We start from the raw sequence: 25,799 nt of genomic DNA, 5'->3' as shown, positions 1-25,799 counted from the left end.
AATGGCGGACTCTGTAAATGCATTTAAAAAAGGATTGGATACATATCTGACTGAAAATGATATCCAAGGTTATAACATTTAAAAAATTGACGTTGTTAATCTGGGTGTAACATGATTTATAGTTGTTAAATAGTCCTAAAACTTTACTTCAGCAGGTATGATATAATCAACACAATTTAATACAGGTTGAACACGATGGGCATTTTGCCTCTTTTCAACCTCAATTACTATGTTACTGTGTGACTAAACATAGTTAAGGGACACTAATGTGTGGTGTAAAGTGTATAAGGGGGAATTCTGTGTGAATAAGGGACGCTACTATGCATTGTAATGTGAGTAAGGGGCACTACTGTGTGACTTCATTTGATTTGGGGGTACTATTGTGTGGCCACGTCCTTTCCTCAAGAGACCATGCTTTTGTGTGTGTACGTGTGCATGGTCATTATACTAATACATTTTTTTGTCAATGGTAAAGTTGAAACTGTAAAACAAAAAAAGGCTTAGGCGCTCTGGTGGGTAGTGTTATATAATGTATGTCAGCAGCCACTGGTAAGAGGGAATTGCCAATACCTTAAAACAAAGCACACAATAATAATGAATGCAAGTGGCGCTTAGCAATACACAAATGTTAAAACAATTATTAAAGCAAAACGCAATATCAATGAACCTCCCGGGGGTTTGGTACAGATTAATTCACATAAATGTAAAAAACATAAAAGATACAAAGGCTCCAAAGGTATTACGTAATTATAATGATATATAGCACAAGGGTTTCAAAAGTATTTGCGATCACTCACTGTATATATGAAAATCTGGGGCAGTCCGGTTCCATTAGTATGTGCGCAGGGTCCAGCACTCCAATAGGAAAAGGACCCAGGGTGGTCAGCAGCAATAAGCTCCAGTGCGATGTCCACGTCTAGCCGATGTCAAGTTCCGCTACAATAGAGGTTTAGCTCCGGTCACACTGTGTTGTAGTGAGCGGTGGAAAGGGCTCAGAGTCGCTTCCGCTGAGAGGCGAGAAGCGCCTGTATTTGCAGCGGAGAGCGGGCATTAGCGTCCACGGCCAAAGTGCAGAGCAGTGAAGATACGCTAAGTGTATGCAGGCTCACAGAGTGGGGGAGATAAATGGTCACATAGAGTGGATAGACAGTGTGTAAATCTTGCTCCCAAAGTGCAGCCAGACGAAGGTACCCCGCTGTAGTGCTGGCAGGGGTAATAGTGTTCCACAAATCGGTGAACCTGTGTCCTTAACGCGTTTCAACGCCAGCAGGGCGCCTTTTTGAAAAAGACGCCCTGCTGGCGTTGAAACGCGTGACATGCAAATACTTTTGAAACCCTTGTGCTATATATCATTATAATTACGTAATACCTTTGGAGCCTCCACTTTACCACGCTGCCTTTGAGGTACTCTACATCTCATTTAAAAAAAGCCTTCACACATTTACTGCTTCATATTGTGACATGTATCTAATAACTAGTCATTTCAGTCAGTTTTAACAATATTGTATCTTTTGTTTTTATACATTTATGTGAATTAATTTGTACCAAACCCCAGGGAGGTTCATTGATATTGTGTTTTGCTTTAATAAATGTTTTAAAATTTGCGTATTGTTAAGTGCCACTTGGATTTATTATTATTGTGAAAGCTGAAACTGTGTCACTAATGCTGCTTTCACATTGTATTTAGCAGGGTCGCACCCGGGACTTGTGTACATGTCCTTCCCGGGTGTGACCTGCTTGAGACCCCTTTCAGACTGGCAGCCCCGACACAACATATTGTCATGTAGAGGACGTCACTGCGTCATGTGCGGAGGCGGTGCTTAGAGATCAGATGATCTCCAAGCGCCTCCTGCTCCCATACAGTGAGCGGCTAGCGGGTCGCATCAACCCGGCAACCCATTCAGACCGCCCTTCAACCCGGGTTGTACCCGTGTAAAACCCTGCTTTAATAGCGGGTTGAAATACCGGGTTGCTTGACCCGGGTAATTTCCTCTGGCCCCTTTCACACAGCACAAAAACCTGGGTTGCTGTGTGTTCACATGCAATAACCCGGGTTATTTTTGGCAGTGTGAAAGGGGCATTAGTGAAAGAATAGGAAGTGAAAGTGCATGTTCTTATATTTACTGAACTTGGGTCACATGCCTTTTTAATTAAATGCAACATGTGAAAATAAAAAGGAATATTTATTATTTTACCCCATTTTTGAATGGCTTTATCTGTGCGACATCTGAGCATGCCTGTAGTGTAGTAGGTCTGTCAGTTATTATGTATTTAGCCTTTCTGATATCAAAATCTTCATCGCTAATTGGACGTTTGATTTATCGCCTATCTAACCATCAAATTGAATCCCCTAAATGTATGCCTGGTCAATCACCAGACCCCACACCCTCTACAGACCCCATCCCTATTAGGGCTGCTTCTAGAATTTTCCCAGGCTGGTTTTCCAACCCAATCCGGCCCTGCCTCCATGCGACCATCTATTCCTGGGAATCCTCTGGTTCTTTCACAGTCCCGACTGAAAATTGGAAGATAGAATGTGGCATTTGGTTTGTCCTTCTAAACACTACACCCCCCCCCCCCCCCCCCACCCCACTGTATAGTGGCTTAAAATGCTGGTCCTGGAATACAGAAAAACCACTGCAAACAGCAGCTCCCGGGGCTCTGGCTAGGGTGTGGAGGAGCTAAGTAAAATGGAATATGTCGTAGTACAGCTTAGATTATTAAAAAAGTGAAGATAAAGGTCATGCTGCTAACATCTAATGAAACCAACATTGCCTGAAAATTGTGTGTTTCATGCCAACTATAATCCTGCCCCTGGCAAAAATTAAAAAGGAGCAATTATTAAATTGCTTTTGATTTTTTGCACGAGGAGTAGGCAAAATGTGCTGAAAATTCCATAAGGGTGATACAAACATCTTCTTTCTTCATGCATGTTCCCTATCAGAGTGGGAAAGTTACTGTCTGTTATTGTAATAATGTATACTTTCATAGCATAACTAGCTCACTAACAGTAGCCTGCACAAAGCACAATGTGTGTTTTTTTCCTCAATTTATTTGAACAAAGTCATGATACAAAATCATAAAGAATAGTTCTCACAATATAATAAAGTCTTAGGTTGATTAAATGACTGTACAGTGAATATTTCCCTTACTTTTGTTCTATCGTAACCCATAAAGAAATCATTCATTAACTGTTGCTTATTAATTGGCTTATATAAAATTAGATGCAAGCAAATGAGGTCTAACAATGCATGAAAACCATAAAAATATAAAACATTTTATAAAGCATACAGTGAGCATTAAGTGTATCCTGCAGTAAACAGTCCTCACCATCAAGTCAATAATTACTGTTACTACAGTACCAACACTACCGCTAATCGCAGCAAAAAGCGCCATGGGTATGCTGGCACTTGCAGTACTACAAGCACCAGCAAATCCAAGCACTTTACCAGGGAATGCTTGTAAATCACAATGTACACATCATTAAATCTAATTTTTTACTAGATTTATTACCACACCTATCACACCAGGGGGGGGGAGGGGTCTTCAGTATGCCGACTGACTGGATCCCGGCGCACAGTATACCGGCGCCGGGATCCCGACAGCCGGCATACCGACACTTATTCTCCCTCGTGGGGGTCCACAACCCCCCTGGAGGGAGAATAAAAAGTGTGGCGCGCATAGCGCGCCACCGTGCCCGTAGCGTGGCGAGCGCATCGAACCCGCAAGTGGCTCATTTGCGCTCGCCACACTGTCGGTAAGCCAGTCGCCGGGAGCCCGACCGCCGGCATATCGTAGTGAACCCCACCAGGGTTGTGGGATAAGCCTTAAGGGACCACTTATTAAGCAACAAGTTTTCTGGCAGTTGAATCCACTGCCCATGTCATCTAGGCTCGACATATCCCCAGGGTCAGGTCGCCATGGTGTCCAGGGCCAAGTATGTGGTGAGGAGTATGCCAGGCAGCAAGAGAGATAGCATCGGTGGCATTTCAAATATGGTGCCGGCCATCAGCCAATCAGAGTTTGTGGCTCATGACTGGCTGTCGATCGTTAGCTCTGATTGGTTCACGAGCCGGCGCCACATTTAAAATGGTCACTGGCCTGCTCCTGGCCGACCACCCCTCCTCTGCCTGGCTGTCCCCATCCTGTATATACCCCGTTGTATGGTTCCTGACACATCCGCTGCTGCCCTGCATTCCTGCTGCTGGACCCCCTCCTGGAAGCTGTACTGCAACCTGCCCGTCTGGGAGCCGCACTCCCCTGCATCTCTCCCCTGTGACTGGGTTACATTCAGAATGGCTCCTGCTGCCCTCCATCTGCAGCCTCCACAGTGAGGAACCCCCATAACAAGTCCTCAGACCACAGTGAATATCAGTACTGTAACACTTCTGTCAATGTCTTGTTTTTTCAATGTAGATCTGGATTATTCAGTGCTTTAGTTTTTTTGTGAATATGGATCTGGCTATTTCAATGTATTTGAAGTGGATCTTTTACAGTGTTTATGTGGATCTGGCTCTTTCAGTGTTTTGTTTAATATGAATCTGTCTTTTTCAGTGTTTATGTGGATCTGGGGCAGCTCTAGGGGTTTGCTGCACAATAGTGTGTGTGGAGGGGGGTTTGCTCGGGTGGTAGCTACACAGCAATGCGGCTGCATGGCGTTGTATTTCAGGTTTTCTTTTGGGACATGTCTGGCTCCTACACTTGTCACCTAGATTTTAGAAAAACTTATCAAGCCCTGCCATGACTGGTATTTCAGAACTTCAACTGCCAGATTCATTAAATCAGCGGTCTGGAAGGTGATTTCTAACCCGAAGCATGTCGGATTTCATATAGCCAAACTACTGGATGAAAAAATGCTTCTCAAAGGCTGGCCATCTAACATGGGCAAACACCTGGCAATTACCTCATTCATATAGTGTTTTTTTAGGGCAATATTATTTATTACCAGTTACTGATATAGCACACACATATTCTGCAGCGCTTTACAGAGAATATTTTGCCCATTCACATCAGTCCCTGCCCCAGTGGAGCTTACAATCTATATCCCTATCACATATACACACAGGCACATTCACAATAGGGTTAATGTTTGTTGGAAGCCATATATATACCAGTATATTTTTGGATTGCGAGAGGAAACCGGAGTACCCGGAGGAAACCCACGCAAGTACGGGGAGAAAATACAAAGCCGCACAGTTAGGGCCATGGTGGGAATCGAACCCATGACCTCAGTGCTGTGAGGCAGTAATGCTAACCATTACACCATCCATACTGCCCATTATTATTTTATATTATAGGTATATAATGGAGAACTGTATTTATGAATTATATAGTCAGGGACACTATATTGTGTAGTTAATTATTCTGCATGTGGAGGAGAGATGGCCCCCTCTTCCTACCTCATGAGGGATTTGAAGGCAATATTACTTAAACTAGCAGTGGTTCCATCCATCTCAGCTGTTCCAACTTCCTTTTTTGTTTGGCAGAGGTTCTAGCATCTAAAGCTGACAGTTTGTACGGTTCCTTACTTTTCCTTACTGTCCACCACTCTTGATGAAATTTCTGCTGCCAGATTTTATCACAGCTACATATGCATATGCCAGCATATGCAGCCTTACAAATCAAATTCTAAACCCACAGTCTTACATACAGAGCTCACATTTACACCTATTCTCATTACATTATCTGCACTCCCACAGTATATTACCTTTTCTTGAAACTAACTTTACCACATAATCAGACTCTATCCCAAGTTTACATCCATCAAGTGTTCCTTTAAAACACAGCTAAAAAATAGACGAGTTTGGCACTTTACACCTTTAAAGAGACGAAAAGTTGAATGAGCATGTTTGCTAACACTGACTTGGGAGTAGCAAGCAATAGCAATTTACAACATTTCCATAAAACATACTACATATATCAATGTATCCACCTCTATATCTATCTATATATCTATTCCTCCAAAGTGCCACACTCACATCTTCATTAGCAGTAGTAGCAGGGCCCACTACAGTATAATTAATTTCAGAAATAGCTTACATCATCTTGCAGTTTATATTGCGACATTGCGGTCACATCAGACCTTTTTCAAGCATACTGTTATAGCAAGAACCATCCAAGTGCTCAGCAAATATACAGTAGGGTCTACAGACCTGTCTACATATCTACTATACCTATATAAAGTCAGCTGCCTCATATTGTGTAGGTCCGAAAACCATTCCTGAACAATGTTTCCAATTGGGCAGGGCGCCTTATCCTGCTCAAAGAGGCCACTGCCATCAATGAATACCACTGTCATGAAGGGGATACTTGGTCTGCAACAATGTTTAGGTAGGTGATATGTGTCATAGTAACATCTACATGAATAGCCCAAGGTTTCCCAGTAGAACACTGCCCAGAGTAGAGAATAAAACTTCCTCCACCGGACTGCCTTCTTCCCACAGAGCATCCTGCGGTCATCTCTTCTAGTAAATGACGCACTTAGCCGTAAACATAATGGAAAGGAAAACGTGATTCTTCAAACCAGGCCACCTTCTTCCATTACTCCATGGTCCAGTTGCGACGCTCATATGCCTTCGGCGCTGGACAGGGGTCAGCATTGGCACTCTGTCGCCTGGTCTATGGCTACGCAGAAAAGTGCGAGTCACTGTGTGTTCTGACACCTTTCTATCACAGCCAGCATTAACTTTTTCAGCAATTTGTGCTACAGTAGCTCTTCTGTGGGATTGGACAAAATGTACTAGTCTTTGCTCCGCATGTGTATCAATGACTTTTGGGCGGCCATGACTCTGTCGCAGCAGGACAAAGACCACAAACATACAGCCAATGTCATTAAGAACTATCTTCAGCGTAAAGAACAAGGAGTCCTGGAAGTGATTATATGGCCCCCACAGAGCCCTGATCTCAATATCATCAAGTCCGTCTGGGATAACATGAAGAGACAGGAGGATTTGAGCAAGCCTAAATCCATAGAAGATCGGTGGTTAGTTCTTCCTGCAGAGTTCCTTCAAAAACGGTGTGCAAGTGTACTTAAAAGAACTGATGCTGTTTTGAAGGCAAAGGGTGGTCACACAAACATATATCTAGATCTATCCATCTAGTTATCTAAACACTTGCAGAGAACAGCCTACCAGTACTCGAGGGGAACCCTTCCTCATAAATTTTAGACGTGACATGCACGGCACTCTGGGGCTCGGTTTTAGCAACAATGTCTGCAGTCACAGACAACAGGAGAAAATCTGTTCTACACATGTGACTATGAAAGGATTTCAGAAGGTCCATTGAAACTACAGATAAACAATAAAAAGCTTATCTGAAGTAAACACATTACCCCAACAAATATCTCTATTCACCTTGGGTGCATTGTATTGGTATCCGGACTATAGATCTACACTAAAAAGGTCTACAGTCAATAGGTCTACCACTAATGGTAGATTTGCATTGGGTTGACAGGGTCAAAAGGTCGATATACGAAAGGTAGCCAGTTCAAAAGGACAACACACATATGGTAAGATAGGTACATACTATACAATTATCTGGTAGATTATCTGCCAGATCTAACTGGTTGGAATGGAAATCTGGTAATGGATGAGAGCAAATGGTAATCGACTATTTGCTCCCAAACACTGCAAAACGGACAAAAACAGTTATTCATACAAGTTGGTTACATTTGCGTTTAACCAATTTGTCTGAACGACTGGTTTTGTTTGATTTCCAGTGTTTTGGAGCAAATGGTCGATTGTCATTTGCTCTCATCCATTACCAGATTATCCATCCAGATTTTCATTACATCTTGCCCGAAGCATGGCGAGCAAAGTGGTACACTAATGGGGCTTGTTTATGGCAGAAACATCCCCCCAAAAAATTGTGTATACCTTTTTTGTGTCGACCTTTTGACCCTATTGACCTTTTCTTCTGTCTACTTATTCTATCTTGACCTTTTGACCACATCGACCTAATGCATGTCTACCATTAGTGGTCGACCTATTGACTGTAGACCTTTTTAGTGTAAATCTAATAATCCACACCCCATTGTATCCAAGGAGAATAAGGACTTTAGTTTGACCATTTTTGACACATTGTTATTCACTATTTCTTTGAGGTATTACATTACTCTAGTTTCTTTTGTTCCTATTTTAAACCTGGGAAATAGCAGTACCAGCACCAAAACTAAAAGCATAAAGGAGACCATGCAGGATGGGGATGCATTGCTACTTTTCCTATTGTTCTGAGTGATTCCATTGTTGTTGGGTTAGTGCTAGTTTAGCCTCCACATTTGTTTTCGCTTTTTTAGCTTTGTGGCACTGTTTCACAAAAATTTTACTAATTGAGTGCTAAGGGTTACACTTCATAGACATTAATCTCTTTTTCAACCTAAATAACTATGAACTTATAGAGTGCACATTTCCCATCCAATGCCATCTGCTCCATGTCCAAATTAATTTACTGAATGTGGTAACAGCTGGAGAGCTGCAGATCACCGCCTCTCTCTGAAAAGTGAAAGGTACATCTTACACAAGAGTAAAACCAGCACCAATTTTGTTCCTTAGTGAAAACCAATATAAAAACAGAGAGTGCTAATCACCTTTCTTCCTGGCTTTAATCCCTTCTGTCTTCTTGTAAGGTTATCAGTATTTAGCACATTTCTCGCTAGTGTGGCAGCGGTGGTTTTTGGACGCTTGCCATTCCTCGGTGAAGTAGAAGCTTGTTCAGGGGGCTTGTCACACATGGGTTTCCTGCCCCTCTGTGCCAGCACAGGCATCTGGGAACACTGCATGGACCGTCTGATCCCCTTCACAGGTGATGCAGAGACACTTGTGTTCTTTGAAACAGAAACTGAAAAAAGGTTCAAAAGCAAAAAATATAAATCAGCACAAAAATGAGACATTTAGAAGTTGTTGTTTTTTTTGTAAAGTGCTCTCTCTTTAGCTTTAACATCATTACCCCAGGCACCCAACAGAAGAGAGTTGAAAATTATTACCAGTATACAATTTACACATACAGAAATCACTGACTGTTAATATTACATTTTATCCTCAACTAAATATAAAATAAGAATTTACTTACCGATAATTCTATTTCTCGGAGTCCGTAGTGGATGCTGGGGTTCCTGAAAGGACCATGGGGAATAGCGGCTCCGCAGGAGACAGGGCACAAAAAAGTAAAGCTTTACTAGGTCAGATGGTGTGCACTGGCTCCTCCCCCTATGACCCTCCTCCAGACTCCAGTTAGGTACTGTGCCCGGACGAGCATACACAATAAGGGAGGCATTTTGAATCCCGGGTAAGACTCATACCAGCCACACCAATCACACCGTACAACTTGTGATCTAAACCCAGTTAACAGTATGACAACAGAAAGGGCCTCTTAAAGATGGCTCCTTAACAATAACCCGAATTAGTTAACAATAACTATGTACAAGTATTGCAGATAATCCGCACTTGGGATGGGCGCCCAGCATCCACTACGGACTCCGAGAAATAGAATTATCGGTAAGTAAATTCTTATTTTCTCTATCGTCCTAAGTGGATGCTGGGGTTCCTGAAAGGACCATGGGGATTATACCAAAGCTCCCAAACGGGCGGGAGAGTGCGGATGACTCTGCAGCACCGAATGAGAGAACTCCAGGTCCTCCTTTGCCAGGGTATCAAATTTGTAAAATTTTACAAACGTGTTCTCCCCCGACCACGTAGCTGCTCGGCAGAGTTGTAATGCCGAGACCCCTCGGGCAGCCGCCCCAGATGAGCCCACCTTCCTTGTGGAGTGGGCTTTTACAGTTTTAGGCTGTGGCAGGCCTGCCACAGAATGTGCAAGTTGAATTGTGTTACAAACCCAACGAGCAATCGACTGCTTAGAAGCAGGTGCGCCCAACTTGTTGGGTGCATACAATATAAACAGCGAGTCAGATTTTCTGACTCCAGCCGTCCTTGCAATGTATATTTTTAAGGCTCTGACAACGTCCAACAACTTGGAGTCCTCCAAGTCGCTAGTGGCCGCAGGCACCACAATAGGTTGGTTCAGATGAAATGCTGATACCACTTTAGGGAGAAAATGCGGACGAGTCCGCAGTTCTGCCCTATCCGAATGGAAGATTAGATAAGGACTTTTATAAGATAAAGCCGCCAATTCAGATACTCTCCTGGCAGAGGCCAGGGCTAGTAACATAGTCACTTTCAATGTGAGATATTTCAAATCCACCTTTTTCAATGGTTCAAACCAATGGGATTTGAGGAAATCTAAAACTACATTTAGATCCCACGGTGCCACCGGAGGCACCACAGGAGGCTGTATATGCAGTACTCCCTTGACAAAAGTCTGGACCTCAGGGACAGAGGCCAATTCTTTTTGGAAGAATATTGACAGGGCCGAAATTTGAACCTTAATGGATCCCAATTTGAGACCCATAGATAATCCTGATTGCAGGAAATGTAGGAAACGACCCAGTTGGAATTCCTCCGTCGGAACCCTCCGATCCTCGCACCACGCTACATATTTTCGCCAAATGCGGTGATAATGTTTCACGGTGACTTCCTTCCGTGCCTTAATCAAGGTAGGAATGACTTCTTCTGGAATGCCTTTCCCTTTTAGGATCTGGCGTTCAACCGCCATGCCGTCAAACGCAGCCGCGGTAAGTCTTGAAAAAGACAGGGACCCTGCTGTAGCAGGTCCCTTCTCAGAGGTAGAGGCCACGGTTCGTCCGTGAGCATCTCTTGAAGTTCCGGATACCAAGTCCTTCTCGGCCAATCCGGAACCACTAGTATTGTTCTTACTCTTCTTTGCCGTATGATCTTCAATACCTTTGGTATGAGCGGCAGAGGAGGAAACACATACACTGACTGGTACACCCAAGGAGTTACCAGTGCGTCCACAGCTATTGCCTGTGGATCTCTTGACCTGGCGCAATATTTGTCCAGTTTCTTGTTGAGGCGAGACGCCATCATGTCTACAATTGGTCTTTCCCAACGGTCTATTAACATGTTGAAGACTTCTGGATGTAGACCCCACTCTCCCGGATGAAGATCGTGTCTGCTGAGGAAGTCTGCTTCCCAGTTGTCCACGCCCGGGATGAACACTGCTGACAGTGCTATCACGTGATTCTCCGCCCAGCGAAGAATCTTGGCAGCTTCTGCCATTGCACTCCTGCTTCTTGTGCCGCCCTGCCTGTTTACATGGGCGACCGCCGTGATGTTGTCCGACTGAATCAACACCGGCTTTCCTTGCAGGAGAAGTTCCGCCTGGCTTAGAGCATTGTAGATTGCTCTTAGTTCCAGAATGTTTATGTGAAGAGACTTTTCCAGACTCGTCCATACTCCCTGGAAGTTTCTTCCTTGTGTGACTGCTCCCCAGCCTCTCAGGCTGGCGTCCGTGGTCACCAGGATCCAATCCTGAATGCCGAATCTGCGGCCTTCTAATAGGTGAGCCTTCTGCAACCACCACAGAAGTGACACCCTTGTCTTTGGTGACAGGGTTATTCGCAGGTGCATCTGCAGATGCGACCCTGACCATTTGTCCAACAGATCCCTTTGGAATATTCTTGCATGGAATCTGCCGAATGGAATTGCTTCGTAAGAAGCCACCATTTTTCCCAGGACTCTTGTGCATTGATGTACTGACACTTTTCCTGGTTTTAGGAGGTTCCTGACCAGATCGGATAACTCCTTGGCTTTTTCCTCTGGAAGGAAAACCTTTTTCTGAACCGTGTCCAGAATCATTCCTAGGAACAGCAGACGAGTTGTCGGGATTAAATGGGATTTTGGAATATTCAGAATCCACCCGTGTTGTCTTAGCACCTCTTGAGATAGTGCTAAAGCTGTCTCCAGCTGTTCTCTGGACCTTGCCCTTATTAGGAGATCGTCCAAGTATGGGATAACTAATACGCCTTTTCTTCGAAGAAGAATCATCATCTCGGCCATTACCTTGGTAAAGACCCGAGGCGCCGTGGACAATCCGAACGGCAGCGTCTGAAACTGATAGTGACAGTTTTGAACAATGAACCTGAGGTACCCCTGGTGTGCGGGGTAAATCGGAACGTGTAGATACGCATCCTTGATGTCCAAGGATACCATAAAGTCCCCTTCTTCCAGGTTCGCTATCACTGCTCTGAGTGACTCCATCTTGAACTTGAACTTTTTTATGTAGAGGTTCAAGGACTTCAGATTTAGAATAGGCCTTACCGAGCCATCCGGCTTCGGTACCACAAATAGAGTGGAATAATACCCCTTTCCTTGTTGTAATAGGGGTACTTTGACTATCACCTGCTGAGCGTACAGCTTGTGAATGGCTTCCAACACCCTCTCCCTTTCGGAAGAGACGGTTGGTAAGGCAGACTTCAGGAAACGATGAGGAGGATCCGTCTCTAATTCCAACCTGTACCCCTGAGATATTATCTGCAGGATCCAGGGGTCTACCTGCGAGTGAGCCCACTGCGCGCTGTAATTTTTGAGACGGCCCCCCACTGTCCCCGAGTCCGCTTGAGAGGCCCCAGCGTCATGCTGAGGTTTTTGCAGGAGCCGGGGAGGGCTTCTGTTCCTGGGAAGGAGCTGCCTGTTGGTGTCTCTTCCCTCTTCCTCTGCCTCGTGGCAGGTACGACAAGCCCTTTGCTCTCTTATTTTTGTAGGAGCGAAAAGGCTGCGGTTGAAAGGTCGGTGCCTTTCTCTGTTGGGGAGTGACTTGAGGTAAAAAAGTGGATTTCCCGGCAGTAGCCGTGGCCACCAAGTCTGATAGACCAACTCCAAATAACTCCTCCCCTTTATACGGCAAAACCTCCATGTGACGTTTTGAATCCGCATCGCCTGTCCACTGTCGTGTCCATAAGGCTCTTCTGGCTGAAATGGACATAGCACTCACCCGAGATGCCAGTGTGCAAATATCCCTCTGTGCATCACGCATATAGATAAATGCATCCTTTATTTGTTCTAACGACAGTAAAACATTGTCCCTATCTAGGGTATCAATATTTTCAATCAGGGATTCTGACCAAACTACTCCAGCACTGCACATCCAGGCAGTTGCTATAGCTGGTCGTAGTATAACACCTGCATGTGTGTATATATTCTTTTGAATAACTTCCATCTTTCTATCTGATGGATCCTTAAGTGCGGCCGTCTCAGGAGAGGGTAACGCCACTTGTTTGGATAAGCGTGTGAGCGCCTTGTCCACCTTAGGGGGTGTTTCCCAGCGCGCCCTAACCTCTGGCGGGAAAGGGTATAATGCCAATAACTTTTTTGAAATTATCAACTTTTTATCAGGAGCAACCCACGCTTCATCACACACGTCATTTAATTCTTCTGATTCAGGAAAAACTGTTTGTAGTTTTTTCACACCATACATAATACCCTGTTTTACGGTATCTGTAGTATCAGCTAAATGTAACGTCTCCTTCATTGCCAAAATCATATAACGTGTGGCCCTACTGGAAAATACGTTTGAATTTCTACCGTCGTCACTGGAATCAGTGCCCGTGTCTGGGTCTGTGTCGACCGACTGAGGCAAAGGGCGTTTTACAGCCCCTGACGGTGTTTGAGGCGCCTGGACAGGCATTAATTGATTGTCCGGCCGCCTCATGTCCTCAACTGACTGTTTAAGGGAAGATAAACCATCACGTAATTCCACAAATAAAGGCATCCATTCTGGTGTCGACCCCCTGGGGGGTGACATCTGCATATTTGGCAATTGCTCCGCCTCCACACCAATATCGTCCTCATACATGTCGACACCACGTACCGACACACACCGCAAACTCACAGGGAATGCTCTAATGAAGACAGGACCCACTAGCCCTTTTGGGGAGACAGAGGGAGAGTCTGCCAGCACACACCACAAAGCGCTATATATACAAGGGATATCCTTATATTAAGTGCTCCCTTATAGCTGCTTTAATATATATATATATATAGCCATTAATGTGCCCCCCCTCTCTGTTTTACCCTGTTTCTGTAGTGCAGTGCAGGGGAGAGACCTGGGAGCCGTTCTGACCAGCGGAGCTGTGACAGAAAATGGCGCCGTGTGCTGAGGAGATAGGCCCCGCCCCTTTTTCGGCGGGTTCTTCTCCCGCTATTTTTCCAGTCAGGCAGGGGTTAAATATCTCCATATAGCCCCTATGGGCTATATGTGAGGTATTTTTAGCCTTGTATAAGGTTTATATTTGCCTCTCAGAGCGCCCCCCCCCAGCGCTCTGCACCCTCAGTGACTGCCCAGTGAAGTGTGCTGAGAGGAAAATGGCGCACAGCTGCAGTGCTGTGCGCTACCTTATGAAGACTGAGGAGTCTTCAGCCGCCGGTTTCCGGACCTCTTCACGCTTCAGCATCTGCAAGGGGGTCGGCGGCGCGGCTCCGGGACCGGACTCCACGGCTGGGCCTGTGTTCGATCCCTCTGGAGCTAATGGTGTCCAGTAGCCAAGCAGCAAATCCACTCTGCATGCAGGTGAGTTTACTACTTTCCCCCTAAGTCCCACGTTGCAGTGATCCTGTTGCCAGCAGGACTCACTGTAAAGAAAAAAACCTAAACTAAACTTTCTCTAAGCAGCTCTTTAGGAGAGCCACCTAGATTGCACCCTTCTCGTTCGGGCACAAAATCTAACTGGAGTCTGGAGGAGGGTCATAGGGGGAGGAGCCAGTGCACACCATCTGACCTAGTAAAGCTTTACTTTTTTGTGCCCTGTCTCCTGCGGAGCCGCTATTCCCCATGGTCCTTTCAGGAACCCCAGCATCCACTTAGGACGATAGAGAAATATATAATATCAACACCTCATATGACAGACCGGTAGTGAACAAACAAAAATGGAAATATGGGTAAGAGGGGGACACAAAGCATACTAAAACCAAGGTCCTCCACATAGATGTGATTTAACCAAATAACATCACAGCATATTCAGTGGCCAGTATAAAAATCCTGGACTGCAGTGGTGGCATATAAATGACTAACGGGACTCCAAAAAGAAACTATGAAAAAGGAGTTGGCAGTAATGTATCACAAGCAATGTTGTCTAACATGATGTCATCGTGGAACTCCAGGCGAAAGACATCATCTTCAGATAACTAGCAGTCAGTGGAGGTGGGATAATCAGAATCCTCTTTTACCATGTTCTTGATAAATAGATGACTGCAAAAGTGCTTCCTGCCCAAAGAACACTGCAACACTGGGTCCTTTTTCCCAAGGATTCTGGAGGTTTTGTAATGTTGTAGTATACATTGTTTTTGCATGGTTTCTTCTCTCACAAAGCCAATCCATGCTATTTGATGGCATTTGGGGATAGCGAAAATGGACAGATATAAAGTACCAATCAGCTTCTGTCATTTTCCAGAGTGTGTTTGCAAAATGAGTATAGAGCTGATTGGCTGGTACATCTCACCAAGCTTTGATAAATATCCTCTGAGTGATCATCTTTACCCCAAGCTGTAGCATTTGTGTATTCCAAGATGACAATGCCTCCTATCCCCCTATCCACTAGAAAGTGTAGTTGCAAAAGGGTTTGAAAAGAGGTATCTGGACTCCAGGTCGACACCACTTAGGTCGAAACCAATTAGTCGATACACCTTAGGTCAACATGCAAAAAGGTTGACACGAGTTTTTCATTTTTTGCACTTTTTCTTACTTTATGATCCACGTGGACTACAACGGTAACCTGTGCCGAGTGCAGCGGTAGCGGAGCGAGGCACCTTGCCCAAAGCATGGCGAGCCAACACGGTGCACTACTTAGGGTTCCCAGTCACATTACGGAGAAAACAACAAAAAAACATAAAAACCTCATGTCGACCTTTTTGCATGTCAACCTTGTTCATGTCGACATTTTGTCCATGTCGACCTATTTCAGGTGTCAACCTTGAGTCCCATACCCTGTACTGGGCAGTATGGATCGTGTAATGGTTAGCATTACTGCCTCGCAGCACTGAGGTCATGGGTTCGATCCCCACCACAGACCTAACTGTGTGGAGTTTGTATATTCTCCCGGTACTTGCGTGGGTTTCCTCGGGTACTCCAGTTTCCTCCAACAATCCAAAAATATATTGGTAGGTTAATTGGCTTCCAACAAAAATTTATGTGAATGTGTCTGTGTACATGTGGTAGGGAACATCGACTCTAAGCCCCACTGGAGCAGAGAGTGATGTGAATGGCCAAATATTCTCTGTAAAGCTCTGCGGAATATGTGTGCGCTATGTAAATAACGTAGTAATAATACACTGAAGTTATCCATATATCACAGCCTATTAACCACTAGGTCTGAACACATTTATAGTATAATTTTCACAATGGCCCTCATTCCGAGTCGTTCGCTCGGTAATTTTCATCGCATCGCAGTGAAATTTCGCTTAGTACGCATGCGCAATATTCGCACTGCGACTGCGCCAAGTAATTTTACAATGAAGATAGTATTTTTACTCACGGCTTTTTCTTCGCTCCGGCGATCGTAGTGTGATTGACAGGAAATGGGTGTTACTGGGCGGAAACACGGCGTTTTAGGGGCGTGTGGATAAAAACGCTAGCGTTTCCGGAAAAAACGCAGGAGTGGCCGGAGAAACGGGGGAGTGTCTGGGCGAACGCTGGGTGTGTTTATAACGTCAAACCAGGAACGACAAGCACTGAACTGATCGCAGATGCCGAGTAAGTCTGAAGCTACTCTGAAACTGCTAAGTAGTTTGTAATCGCAATATTGCGAATACATCGGTCGCAATTTTAAGAAGCTAAGATACACTCCCAGTAGGCGTAGGCTTAGCGTGAGCAACTCTGCTAAATTCGCCTTGCGAGCGATCAACTCGGAATGAGGGCCAATGCGCGATACAGAAGTTTCAATTAGCCTGGCATAAGCTGAAGGACTTCCTTGTGGCACAGTACAGCTGCCTCCCTCCTGCACAATCTCAGAGATGCAGAGACCCAATAACATGTGCTGTGCAGGACGTACTGGTCACAAGTGATGGCACAAAACCCTATTAAGTGCATTGATGTTTCTCATTTTGAGCCACCACCTGCACACAACCATATAGTAAAGTATTTAAAATACAATGTATATGAATGCCACAGCTCTACCTTTGAAACAAAAAATAAGATTTTAAACCTACCGGTAAATCTATTTCTCCTAGTCCGTAGAGGATGCTGGGGACTCCGTAAGGACCATGGGGTATAGACGGGCTCCGCAGGAGATAGGGCACCTAAAAAGAACTTTTACTATGGGTGTGCACTGGCTCCTCCCTCTATGCCCCTCCTCCAGACCTCAGTTAGAGAACTGTGCCCAGAGGAGATGGACAATACAAGGCAGGATTTAGCAATCCAAGGGCAAGATTCATACCAGCCCACACCAATCATACCATGTAACCTGGAACATACACAACCAGTTAACAGTATGAACAAACAACAGTAACGGTCCAAGACCTATTCCAACTTTAACATAACCCTTATGTAAGCAACAACTATATACAAGTCTTGCAGAGTTTCCGCACTGGGACGGGCGCCCAGCATCCTCTACGGACTAGGAGAAATAGATTTACCGGTAGGTTTAAAATCTTATTTTCTCTTACGTCCTAGAGGATGCTGGGGACTCCGTAAGGACCATGGGGTTTATACCAAAGCATCCAATCGGGAGGGAGAGTGCGTATGACTCTGTAGCACCGACTGAGCAAACGCTAGGTCCTCATCAGCCAGGGTATCAAACTTGTAGAATTCAGCAAAAGTGTTTGACCCCGACCAAGTCGCCGCTCGGCAAAGCTGTAATGCCGAGACGCCTCGGGCAGCCGCCCAAGAAGAGCCCACCTTCCTAGTGGAATGGGCTTTAACTGAATTTGGTACCGGCAATCCAGCCGTAGAATGAGCCTGCTGAATCGTATTACAGATCCAGCGAGCAATAGTCTGCTTCGAAGCAGGTGCGCCAATCTTATTAGCAGCATACAGGACAAACAGAGCCTCTGTTTTCCTAATTTTAGCCGTTCTGGCTACATAAATCTTTAAGGCCCTGACTACATCCAGGGATCTGGAATCCTCCAGATCAATTGTAGCCACAGGCACCACAATAGGTTGATTCATATGGAATGAAGAAACCACTTTAGCCAAAAATTGCGGACGTGTCCTCAATTCAGCTCGATCCACATGAAAAATCAAGTAGGGGCTCTTGTGTGACAAAGCCGCCAATTCAGACACTCGCCTTGCTGATACCAAGGTCAACAGCATGACCACCTTCCAGGTAAGAAATTTCAACTCAACCTTGTTAAGCGGTTCAAACCAGTGTGATTTTAAGAACTGCAACACCACGTTCAGGTCCCATGGTGCCACTGGAGGCACAAAAGGGGTCTGGATATGCAGCACTCCCTTTACAAACGTCTGGACTTCTGGAAGAGAAGCCAATTCCTTCTGAAAGAAAATCGAGATGGCCGAAATCTGTACCTTAACAGAGCCTAATTTCAGGCCCATATCCACTCCTGTCTGTAGGAAGTGGAGAAAACGACGCAGATAAAAATCTTCCGTAGGCGCATTCTTGGTCTCACACCAAGACACATACTTTCGACAGATACGGTGATAATGCTTAACCGTCACCTCCTTCCTAGCCTTTATTAAAGTAGGGATGACGTCTTCCGGAATCCCCTTTTTCGCTAGGATTCGGCGTTCAACCGCCATGCCGTCAAATGCAACCGCGGTAAGTCTTGAAATACACAGGGCCCCTATTGCAACAGGTCTTCCCTCAGAGGAAGAGGCCAGGGATCTCCTGTGAGCATCTCTTGTAGATCTGAGTACCAGGCCCTTCGAGGCCAGTCTGGGACGAGTATTGTCTGTACGTTTCTTTGCTTTATGATCCTCAACACTTTTGTGATGAGAGGAAGAGGAGGAAACACGTAGACCGATTTGAACAGCCACGGTGTTATCAGAGTATCTACTGCCACTGCCTGAGGGTCCCGAGACCTGGCACAATACCTCCGAAGCTTTTTGTTGAGGCGTGACGCCATCATGTCTATTTGAGGAGTTCCCCAAAGACGTGTCATGTCTGCAAAGACTTCTTGATGAAGACCCCACTCTCCTGGATGGAGATCGTGTCTACTGAGGAAGTCTGCTTCCCAGTTGTCCACTCCCGGAATGAAGACAGCCGACAGAGCGCTTACATGATTTTCCGCCCAGCAAAGAATCCTTGTGGCTTCCGCCATCGCGACTCTGCTTCTTGTCCCGCCTTGGCGGTTCACATGAGCCACTGCTGTGACATTGTCTGATTGAATCAGAACCGGTAGGTTTCGAAGAAGACTCTCCGCTTGTCGAAGGCCATTGTAAATGGCCCTGAGTTCCAACACATTGATGTGTAGACAGGACTCCTGGTCTGACCAAAGACCCTGAAAATTTTTTCCCTGTGTGACCGCTCCCCATCCTCGGAGGCTCGCGTCCGTGGTAACCAGGATCCAATCCTGAATTCCGAACCTGCGACCCTCCAGGAGGTGAGCACTTTGCAACCACCACAGGAGGGACACTCCGGCCCCTGGGGACAGAGTTATTTTCCGATGTAAGTGCAGATGGGACCCGGACCACTTGTCCAGAAGGTCCCATTGAAAAGTCCTTGCATGGAACCTTCCGAAGGGAATGGCTCGTAGGCCGCCACCATTTTTCCCAGAACTCGAGTGCATTGGTGAACTGACACTCTTTTCGGTTTTAGCAGGTCTCTGACCATGTTCTGGATGTCCTGGGCTTTCTCTAATGGGAGGAAGACCATCATTTGTTCCGTATCCAGTATCATACCTAGAAACGGTAGTCGAGTTGTCGGAATCAACTGTGACTTCGGTAGATTTAGAATCCAACCGTGTTGTTGGAGAACTCTCAGAGAGAGAGTGACGACGGAGAGAGAGAGTGACGACGGAGAGAGAGAGTGACGACGGAGAGAGAGAGTGACGACAGTGATGACAGGGAGAGAGAGTGACGACAGGGAGAGAGAGTGACGACAGGGAGAGAGAGTGACGACAGGGAGAGAGAGTGACGACAGTGAGAGAGAGTGACGACAGTGAGAGAGAGTGACGACAGGGAGAGAGAGTGACGACAGGGAGAGAGAGTGACGACAGGGAGAGAGATTGACGAAAGGGAGAGAGATTGACGACAGGGAGAGAGAGTGACGACGGAGAGAGAGTGACGACAGGGAGAGAGGTGACAGCAGGGGAACATTACCTCATTTGCTGCTGGTGGCTGGCAGCGGTGAGCGGCGAGCGGCTGGCGGTGAGCGGCATGCGGCGGCTGTGAGCTAATACAGCGCTCTACACAGCCACTGGCCGCAGCGCAGGGATGGGGAGCACAATGTGCAGCAGGATGGCCACTTCCCTCGCCTCCGGCTGCACTTTCAGTGCATTTCTGGGTCAGTGGAAGAAGTGGCGGTACACCATACCGCTGTATACTGCCCCACTTCGACCACTGGATAGAGATTATATATATATATATATATATAGACATATATACAGTGTGTGTGTTTATATATATATATATATATATATATATATATATATATATATATAATGTGTGTGTGTGTGTGTGTGTGTGTGTGTGTGTGTGTCTCAGTGCACTGCACACTAGTGAAGAACAGCAGCCTGCAACAGTACTGTGGACTCACCCAATCAGTGCAGCAAGACAAAACTAAACCGGGCTAACATACACAGTAGTAGAATTATCTGTCACCCTGAACTCACCCAACCGGGCTGCCGCTTCCTTTAAACTTCTAGGTGGCGTGGCGGCAGCAATTATGTGATGTCACATGGTGCGGAGGGAGCTCCAAGACACTATGCGGGACAGGGAGCTCAAGTTGCTCTGAACCCGGCGTTTCCAGATTATGTTGGCGCTTGATCCACGTAGGGGAGCGTGGGCAAGTTGCGGCTGGTGGGCGAAGCTTCCTACAGGTCAGGGGCGGAGCTTCCAACGCTTGCACTGCAGGGCAGGCTATGCAGCAAGAATAAAATGGCAAGCTACGGGATCCCCGGGGGGGTTGCGCCTCTTACCAACTGCGGCAGCAAGCTACGGGGCGGGTGGGGCAGCCCAGTTAAGGGATTTATGCTGCACTGTCCTCTTTTGAAGGGGGGGGGGGGGGGGGGAGAAGTCACTCTTGATTTTTCCACCAGTCAGTCACAGCGGGCTGCCCCCTCAGGTCCGGGCGCTCATAGGCAGCTGCCTAAAGCTGCCTAATGAAAGCGCCGGCTCTGTCCTTACGGAGTCCCCAACATCCTCTAGGACGTAAGAGAAATGGGCAGATGACTGTTCCACGGAATATTAATTAATGCATAATAATACTGTACTCTTTATAAAGAGTCAGGGTGGAGTGGTGGGTAAAGCAGAAGTTTCTTGTGAGGGTAGCTTCTAAACAGATTTCACTGGTTTAGCAGGAAATATATTTTACTTTGCCAAAACAGATTTAGTATTGATATAGCCCCCCAAAACAAGAAACTTTCTAAGAATTTTTTTCATAGCTATTTCGTTGCATAGTATTTTCTTTACCATGAATAAACCAGCAACAGCACAGCGTTATATGTCAGACACATGAGGTATGTAACACTAACACTAGGAGGCCCTAAGGGACAGATGCCCTGGGAAGCTGGGCAACCCCAGTTCTGCTGCCAGCGAGTGATGTTGTTGCAGGGCAGTATCACCTAGGGCAGCGGTGGCCAACCAGTGGCTCTTGAGCCGCATGAGGCTCTTTCTTTATATAAATGTGGCTCCCAACACTCTAACTCATGTGACCACAACAGATACAGAAACTGCTACACTCCAGTCAGACATGCAGCAGCACTACAGGGACTGAAAATTGAAGGAGCCAGTTACTAGAGGTGAGACACCCACTGGCAAACAGAGAACACATTAGGGGCTGCAGCAATGGCACGACTTGGTGGGGGAACTTTAGTGACACATGAGGGTGGGTTAGAGTGACACAATGTGGAACTGGCTGGAATGACACATAAGGGTCCTGGCATGAGTGACACATGGAGGAGCTGACTGGAGTGATGAAGGACGGTGCTGGAAGTAGTGACACATGGGAAAGCTGGATGGAGTGACATAGGAGGGTGGTAGCAGGAGTGACACATGGGAGAGCTGGCTGGAGTGACATGTGGGGTGCTGGCAGGAGTGACATAGGAGGGTGCAAGCAGGAGTGACACATGGGAGAGCTGGCTGGAGTGACACATGGGGGAACTTAAGTTTATTATGTGAATCTGGCTTTTTCAATTATTTTATGTGAAAGTGGCTTTTTCAATGGATCTGACTTTAAATTTTTTTATTTTATGACATTCTGGCTTTTTCAATGTATTTTATACCAGGGGCGTGGTCTAGCAGGCACAAGGCCACATTAAATTTTTGCATGTGTGCCTTCGGCGCGATGTCGGCTCTTTGACGTACCTAACAAGGTTTTTTGCCTCTTTGTCACTGACTGGTTGGCCGCCCCTGACCTAGGGAATTTACGCCCAGCCCCCTCAGCATGTTAAATGCTAAAGTGATGAATATCTGAGAAATCCTGTATATACTGGACAAAGCACTATCCAGTAAAGCATTAATAGAATATCAGATAACCTGGCAACAGATCATCTATAAGCAACCTAGGGGTTGATATATCAAAAAGAGTGGAGAAGTAGATCAGTAGAGAAGTTGCCCATAGCAAACAATCAGCTTTGACATAGCATTTATCAAGTACATTCCATATACTAATTAGAAGCTGATTGTTTGCTTCTATGGGCAACTTCACAACTGGTCCAACTCTCCATTCTGTTCACTGATTGATACATCAGCCCCTTACTCTCTGTAAAAACACTTTCCAACTGTATTCTCCTTTACAACTAGTGGTGGATTTTCCCACTAGGCACCTGAGGCATGTGAGCCTTGCTACACCGATGGCCAGATGATGACAGGTGATTCCATTTCTTGTCATTAAGACTTATTTTTTTATTTTGTAACTGGTGAGGAAGGAAGGAGCAATGGTCAGTAAGTAGTGTTGGTGGAGATGGGGTGAGGATGTTGCTGATTTGGCAGTTGGGAGGCCCAACAGGAAGGGGTAGTGACATGACGGGGGAGGGCAACAGACAATGTAGTGCCTAGGGGCGGCCTGACCCCCAAATTCGCCCTTGTTTACAACAGAAATGTGCTGTAGTTTCACATTTACCACCACAGATGCCACTTTCCTGTGTAATATTTAATAGCATGGACCTTTCTCAAGTTACACACACTTTAAAAACATTCTATATACACACCATTAGTCATTACAAGGAGTGACTTTGCTTTCACTGTAAAGCGAAACAAAGAAAACTCCCCGTAATGCTGATTCCATAATGGCTAAACTGATGTAGAACCATACATCTGTTTATCCAACTAGATTCCCTAGCGACTAGTAAAGGTCTATGCTTAGAACACTGTAGTAAGGCTGTAATAAGGTGAAGAAGTGTAAGGTCTACAGTTCTATGTGACAGGAAAAAATGCATTTGACTTTAAATATAATACACAGGACAATCTAATTCCTTCAGAACATAGTGGTTGGCTAGATCCTGAGGAATCCTGAAAAAATATGCGGGATGTAGTTATGTGACAGGTGGTCTTCAATACTGGAACCTACATCCCGAACCCTCACTATCCCGACGGTCGGCATGCCAACCAACAGGGACTATTCCCACTCGTGGGTGCCTACGACACCCATAGAGTGGGAATATAACCTATGGTGAGCGCAGCGAGCCCGCAAGAGGCTTTGTTGCGCTCGCCCCTCGCCGACCATCTAACAGCCAGGATCCCGCCGTCGGTATTGTGACAGATGGTCTCCTGCCCGCCGGTCACACATACCCAACCCAAATATGCCTTACACTTCTATTTACAATTATAAGTTGCAATGTATATACTGATTTAATGATCATATTAAGCATATCTGCCAGGCATTTTTAAAAGTACCACCATACTTAACAGCAGCCACATTTTGAAACATATTTAAGATGAAATTGCAGGAATTCCCTGCAAATTCTAATGATCCCCAGGATTAAGATTTTCCTGATCCCTCTCTGACAAACCCGGATGATGCAAGCAGTGGGCCCACATGTACATTAGCCATCGAGGACCCAAACCAGCTATCACTCTGCTTCTTTTTCGCCAGAACTGGCTCTTAATTGAGACGGTCTCCAGACAAGAGCTCCTTGCTAAACTCCTGTGAAAATGTTAATTTTCAAGTTGCAAAATTAGGCAAATATCCACATAAGTTGCGGATTCTGAAAAATAGGACTCTTTATTTCTTGCCAAATGTAGGCAAAAATATTGCCTATCTAAGGATGTACAGTTGTTTTGGGCTTTTGTCAAAAGTGGCTATTTTAAGAGGATTTAAGTTGTCATGATTGTTGTCCTACAGAGTCAGATCTTTTGAAAGGCACCGACGTTAATACACCCTTATTTATAACAACACTAAGGGACCTATTTATTAATTCCCCCCCCCCCCTGAAAATCATGTAGAAATATTAGATTTAGCAAATATTAGATGTAGCAGTATTAGATTTAAGCGTCCAATGCAGGCAATATCAGAGCTATCACCTGCCTTAGGTTAACTAATGCTGAGGATTGCAATACGCATTGCTGCCAATGGGGTAATGCCCAATTTACCAAGCTGGGAAAAGCTTAGCTATTTGGAGCTTGGCCCCATTAGCCATCTTCAGATGGCATTTACCACGCTGTCCCTATGGAAGCATTTTCACAAGAGGAGCATCTAATTACTTACCGGCATTCTCCATGTACCTCTCGCACATGCGATCGTAAAGTAACAGACAACACTTTACTAACAGCCTCTTCATAAGCAGAGGCTATAATCAGTCGCCGTGCTAGCAAGTTTTTTGATACATAGGAAATAAAAAATTATTTCTTATGGCCAGGATTTGCAGCTCCTATATGCTGCAAAGAATTTCTCTATTAAAGTTTAAAAACATATTTCCCAACTCTCAGTAATCAGTAGCATTCTGATCTCTACTAACCATTTCTACCAATTTATCTGATGCTTTGCAGTTTTTAAAGAATTTCTTAAGCTTACATTTTCTGCAAAAAAATTATGTGAGTGGACCTGAACAAAACAGTCCTTAAATCCGTATTTAGATCTCACGAAATGTTGTGTGGTACACCCAGCTCCCTGCAAATGGTAGGACTTAAGGCCAGTACTCACTGGCCGATGTCAGAGAGATGTGTGCTGAGCGAACCGCTCAGCACACATCTCTCCCGGCGCTCGGCACAGCGCGATCTGTGCTGAGCGTGCGGGGGGAGACGGGGGGGGCGCTCACTTCACCCAGCGGGTGAAGTGAGCGACCCGCTAGATTGGGCTGCATGCAGGCCAATCTAGCAGCAGCGATAGCGATGCGCGGGGCTGCGCATCGCTATCGCTGAGGGGGCTACACACGGAGCGATCGTGCTTAAAATCTAAGCAATCTAGTCAGATTGCTTAGATTTTAAGCAGCGATCGCTCCGTGAGTACCCCCCTTTAGGAATGCAATGCAGCAGTGTCTTTATAGATTGAATGTCATTTATCCAGCATACATAGGGACACAACACCGTAACAAAGAACAGAAGAGGGCTGGCAAAGCAGTTGGCAAATACTATTTTTAATCTTACACATAACCTTAAGTAAAGGCCCGTACACACTGGTCGATATATCGGCCGTTCTCCTGAACGGCCGATATATCGCGGGACCGTCGGCCAGTGTGTACGGCCGATACGTCTGTGAACTCCGTCGTACACAGTCGTATCGCGTCGGCCGCGCAGCACAGCCGACGGCCAATATATCTACCGATATATTGGCGCGTCGCTGTGTGTGTACCGACCGCCCGTACACATGCTGCGGCGGCCGGCGGTGATTGACAGCTGAA

General features: G+C 45.7%; 1 protein-coding gene across 8 annotated transcripts in view; it reads right to left on the bottom strand.

The window, feature by feature from the left end:
* LOC135030212 (sex comb on midleg-like protein 2) overlaps positions 1-25,799 on the bottom strand; it is a 377,407-nt gene that overhangs the window by 84,728 nt on the left and 266,880 nt on the right. For all 8 annotated transcript variants that reach the window (XM_063953917.1, XM_063953923.1, XM_063953919.1 and 5 more), the window contains one exon: positions 8,585-8,835. In XM_063953917.1, the coding sequence (XP_063809987.1) occupies positions 8,585-8,835 (251 nt within the window). The remainder of the gene's footprint in view (positions 1-8,584; positions 8,836-25,799) is intronic.

The sequence above is a fragment of the Pseudophryne corroboree genome, chromosome 2 (assembly GCF_028390025.1).
Source record: "Pseudophryne corroboree isolate aPseCor3 chromosome 2, aPseCor3.hap2, whole genome shotgun sequence".
NCBI lineage: Eukaryota > Metazoa > Chordata > Amphibia > Anura > Myobatrachidae > Pseudophryne > Pseudophryne corroboree.
Note: the sequence above shows the minus strand (reverse complement) of the source record. Positions and strands in the feature narration are given on the sequence as shown.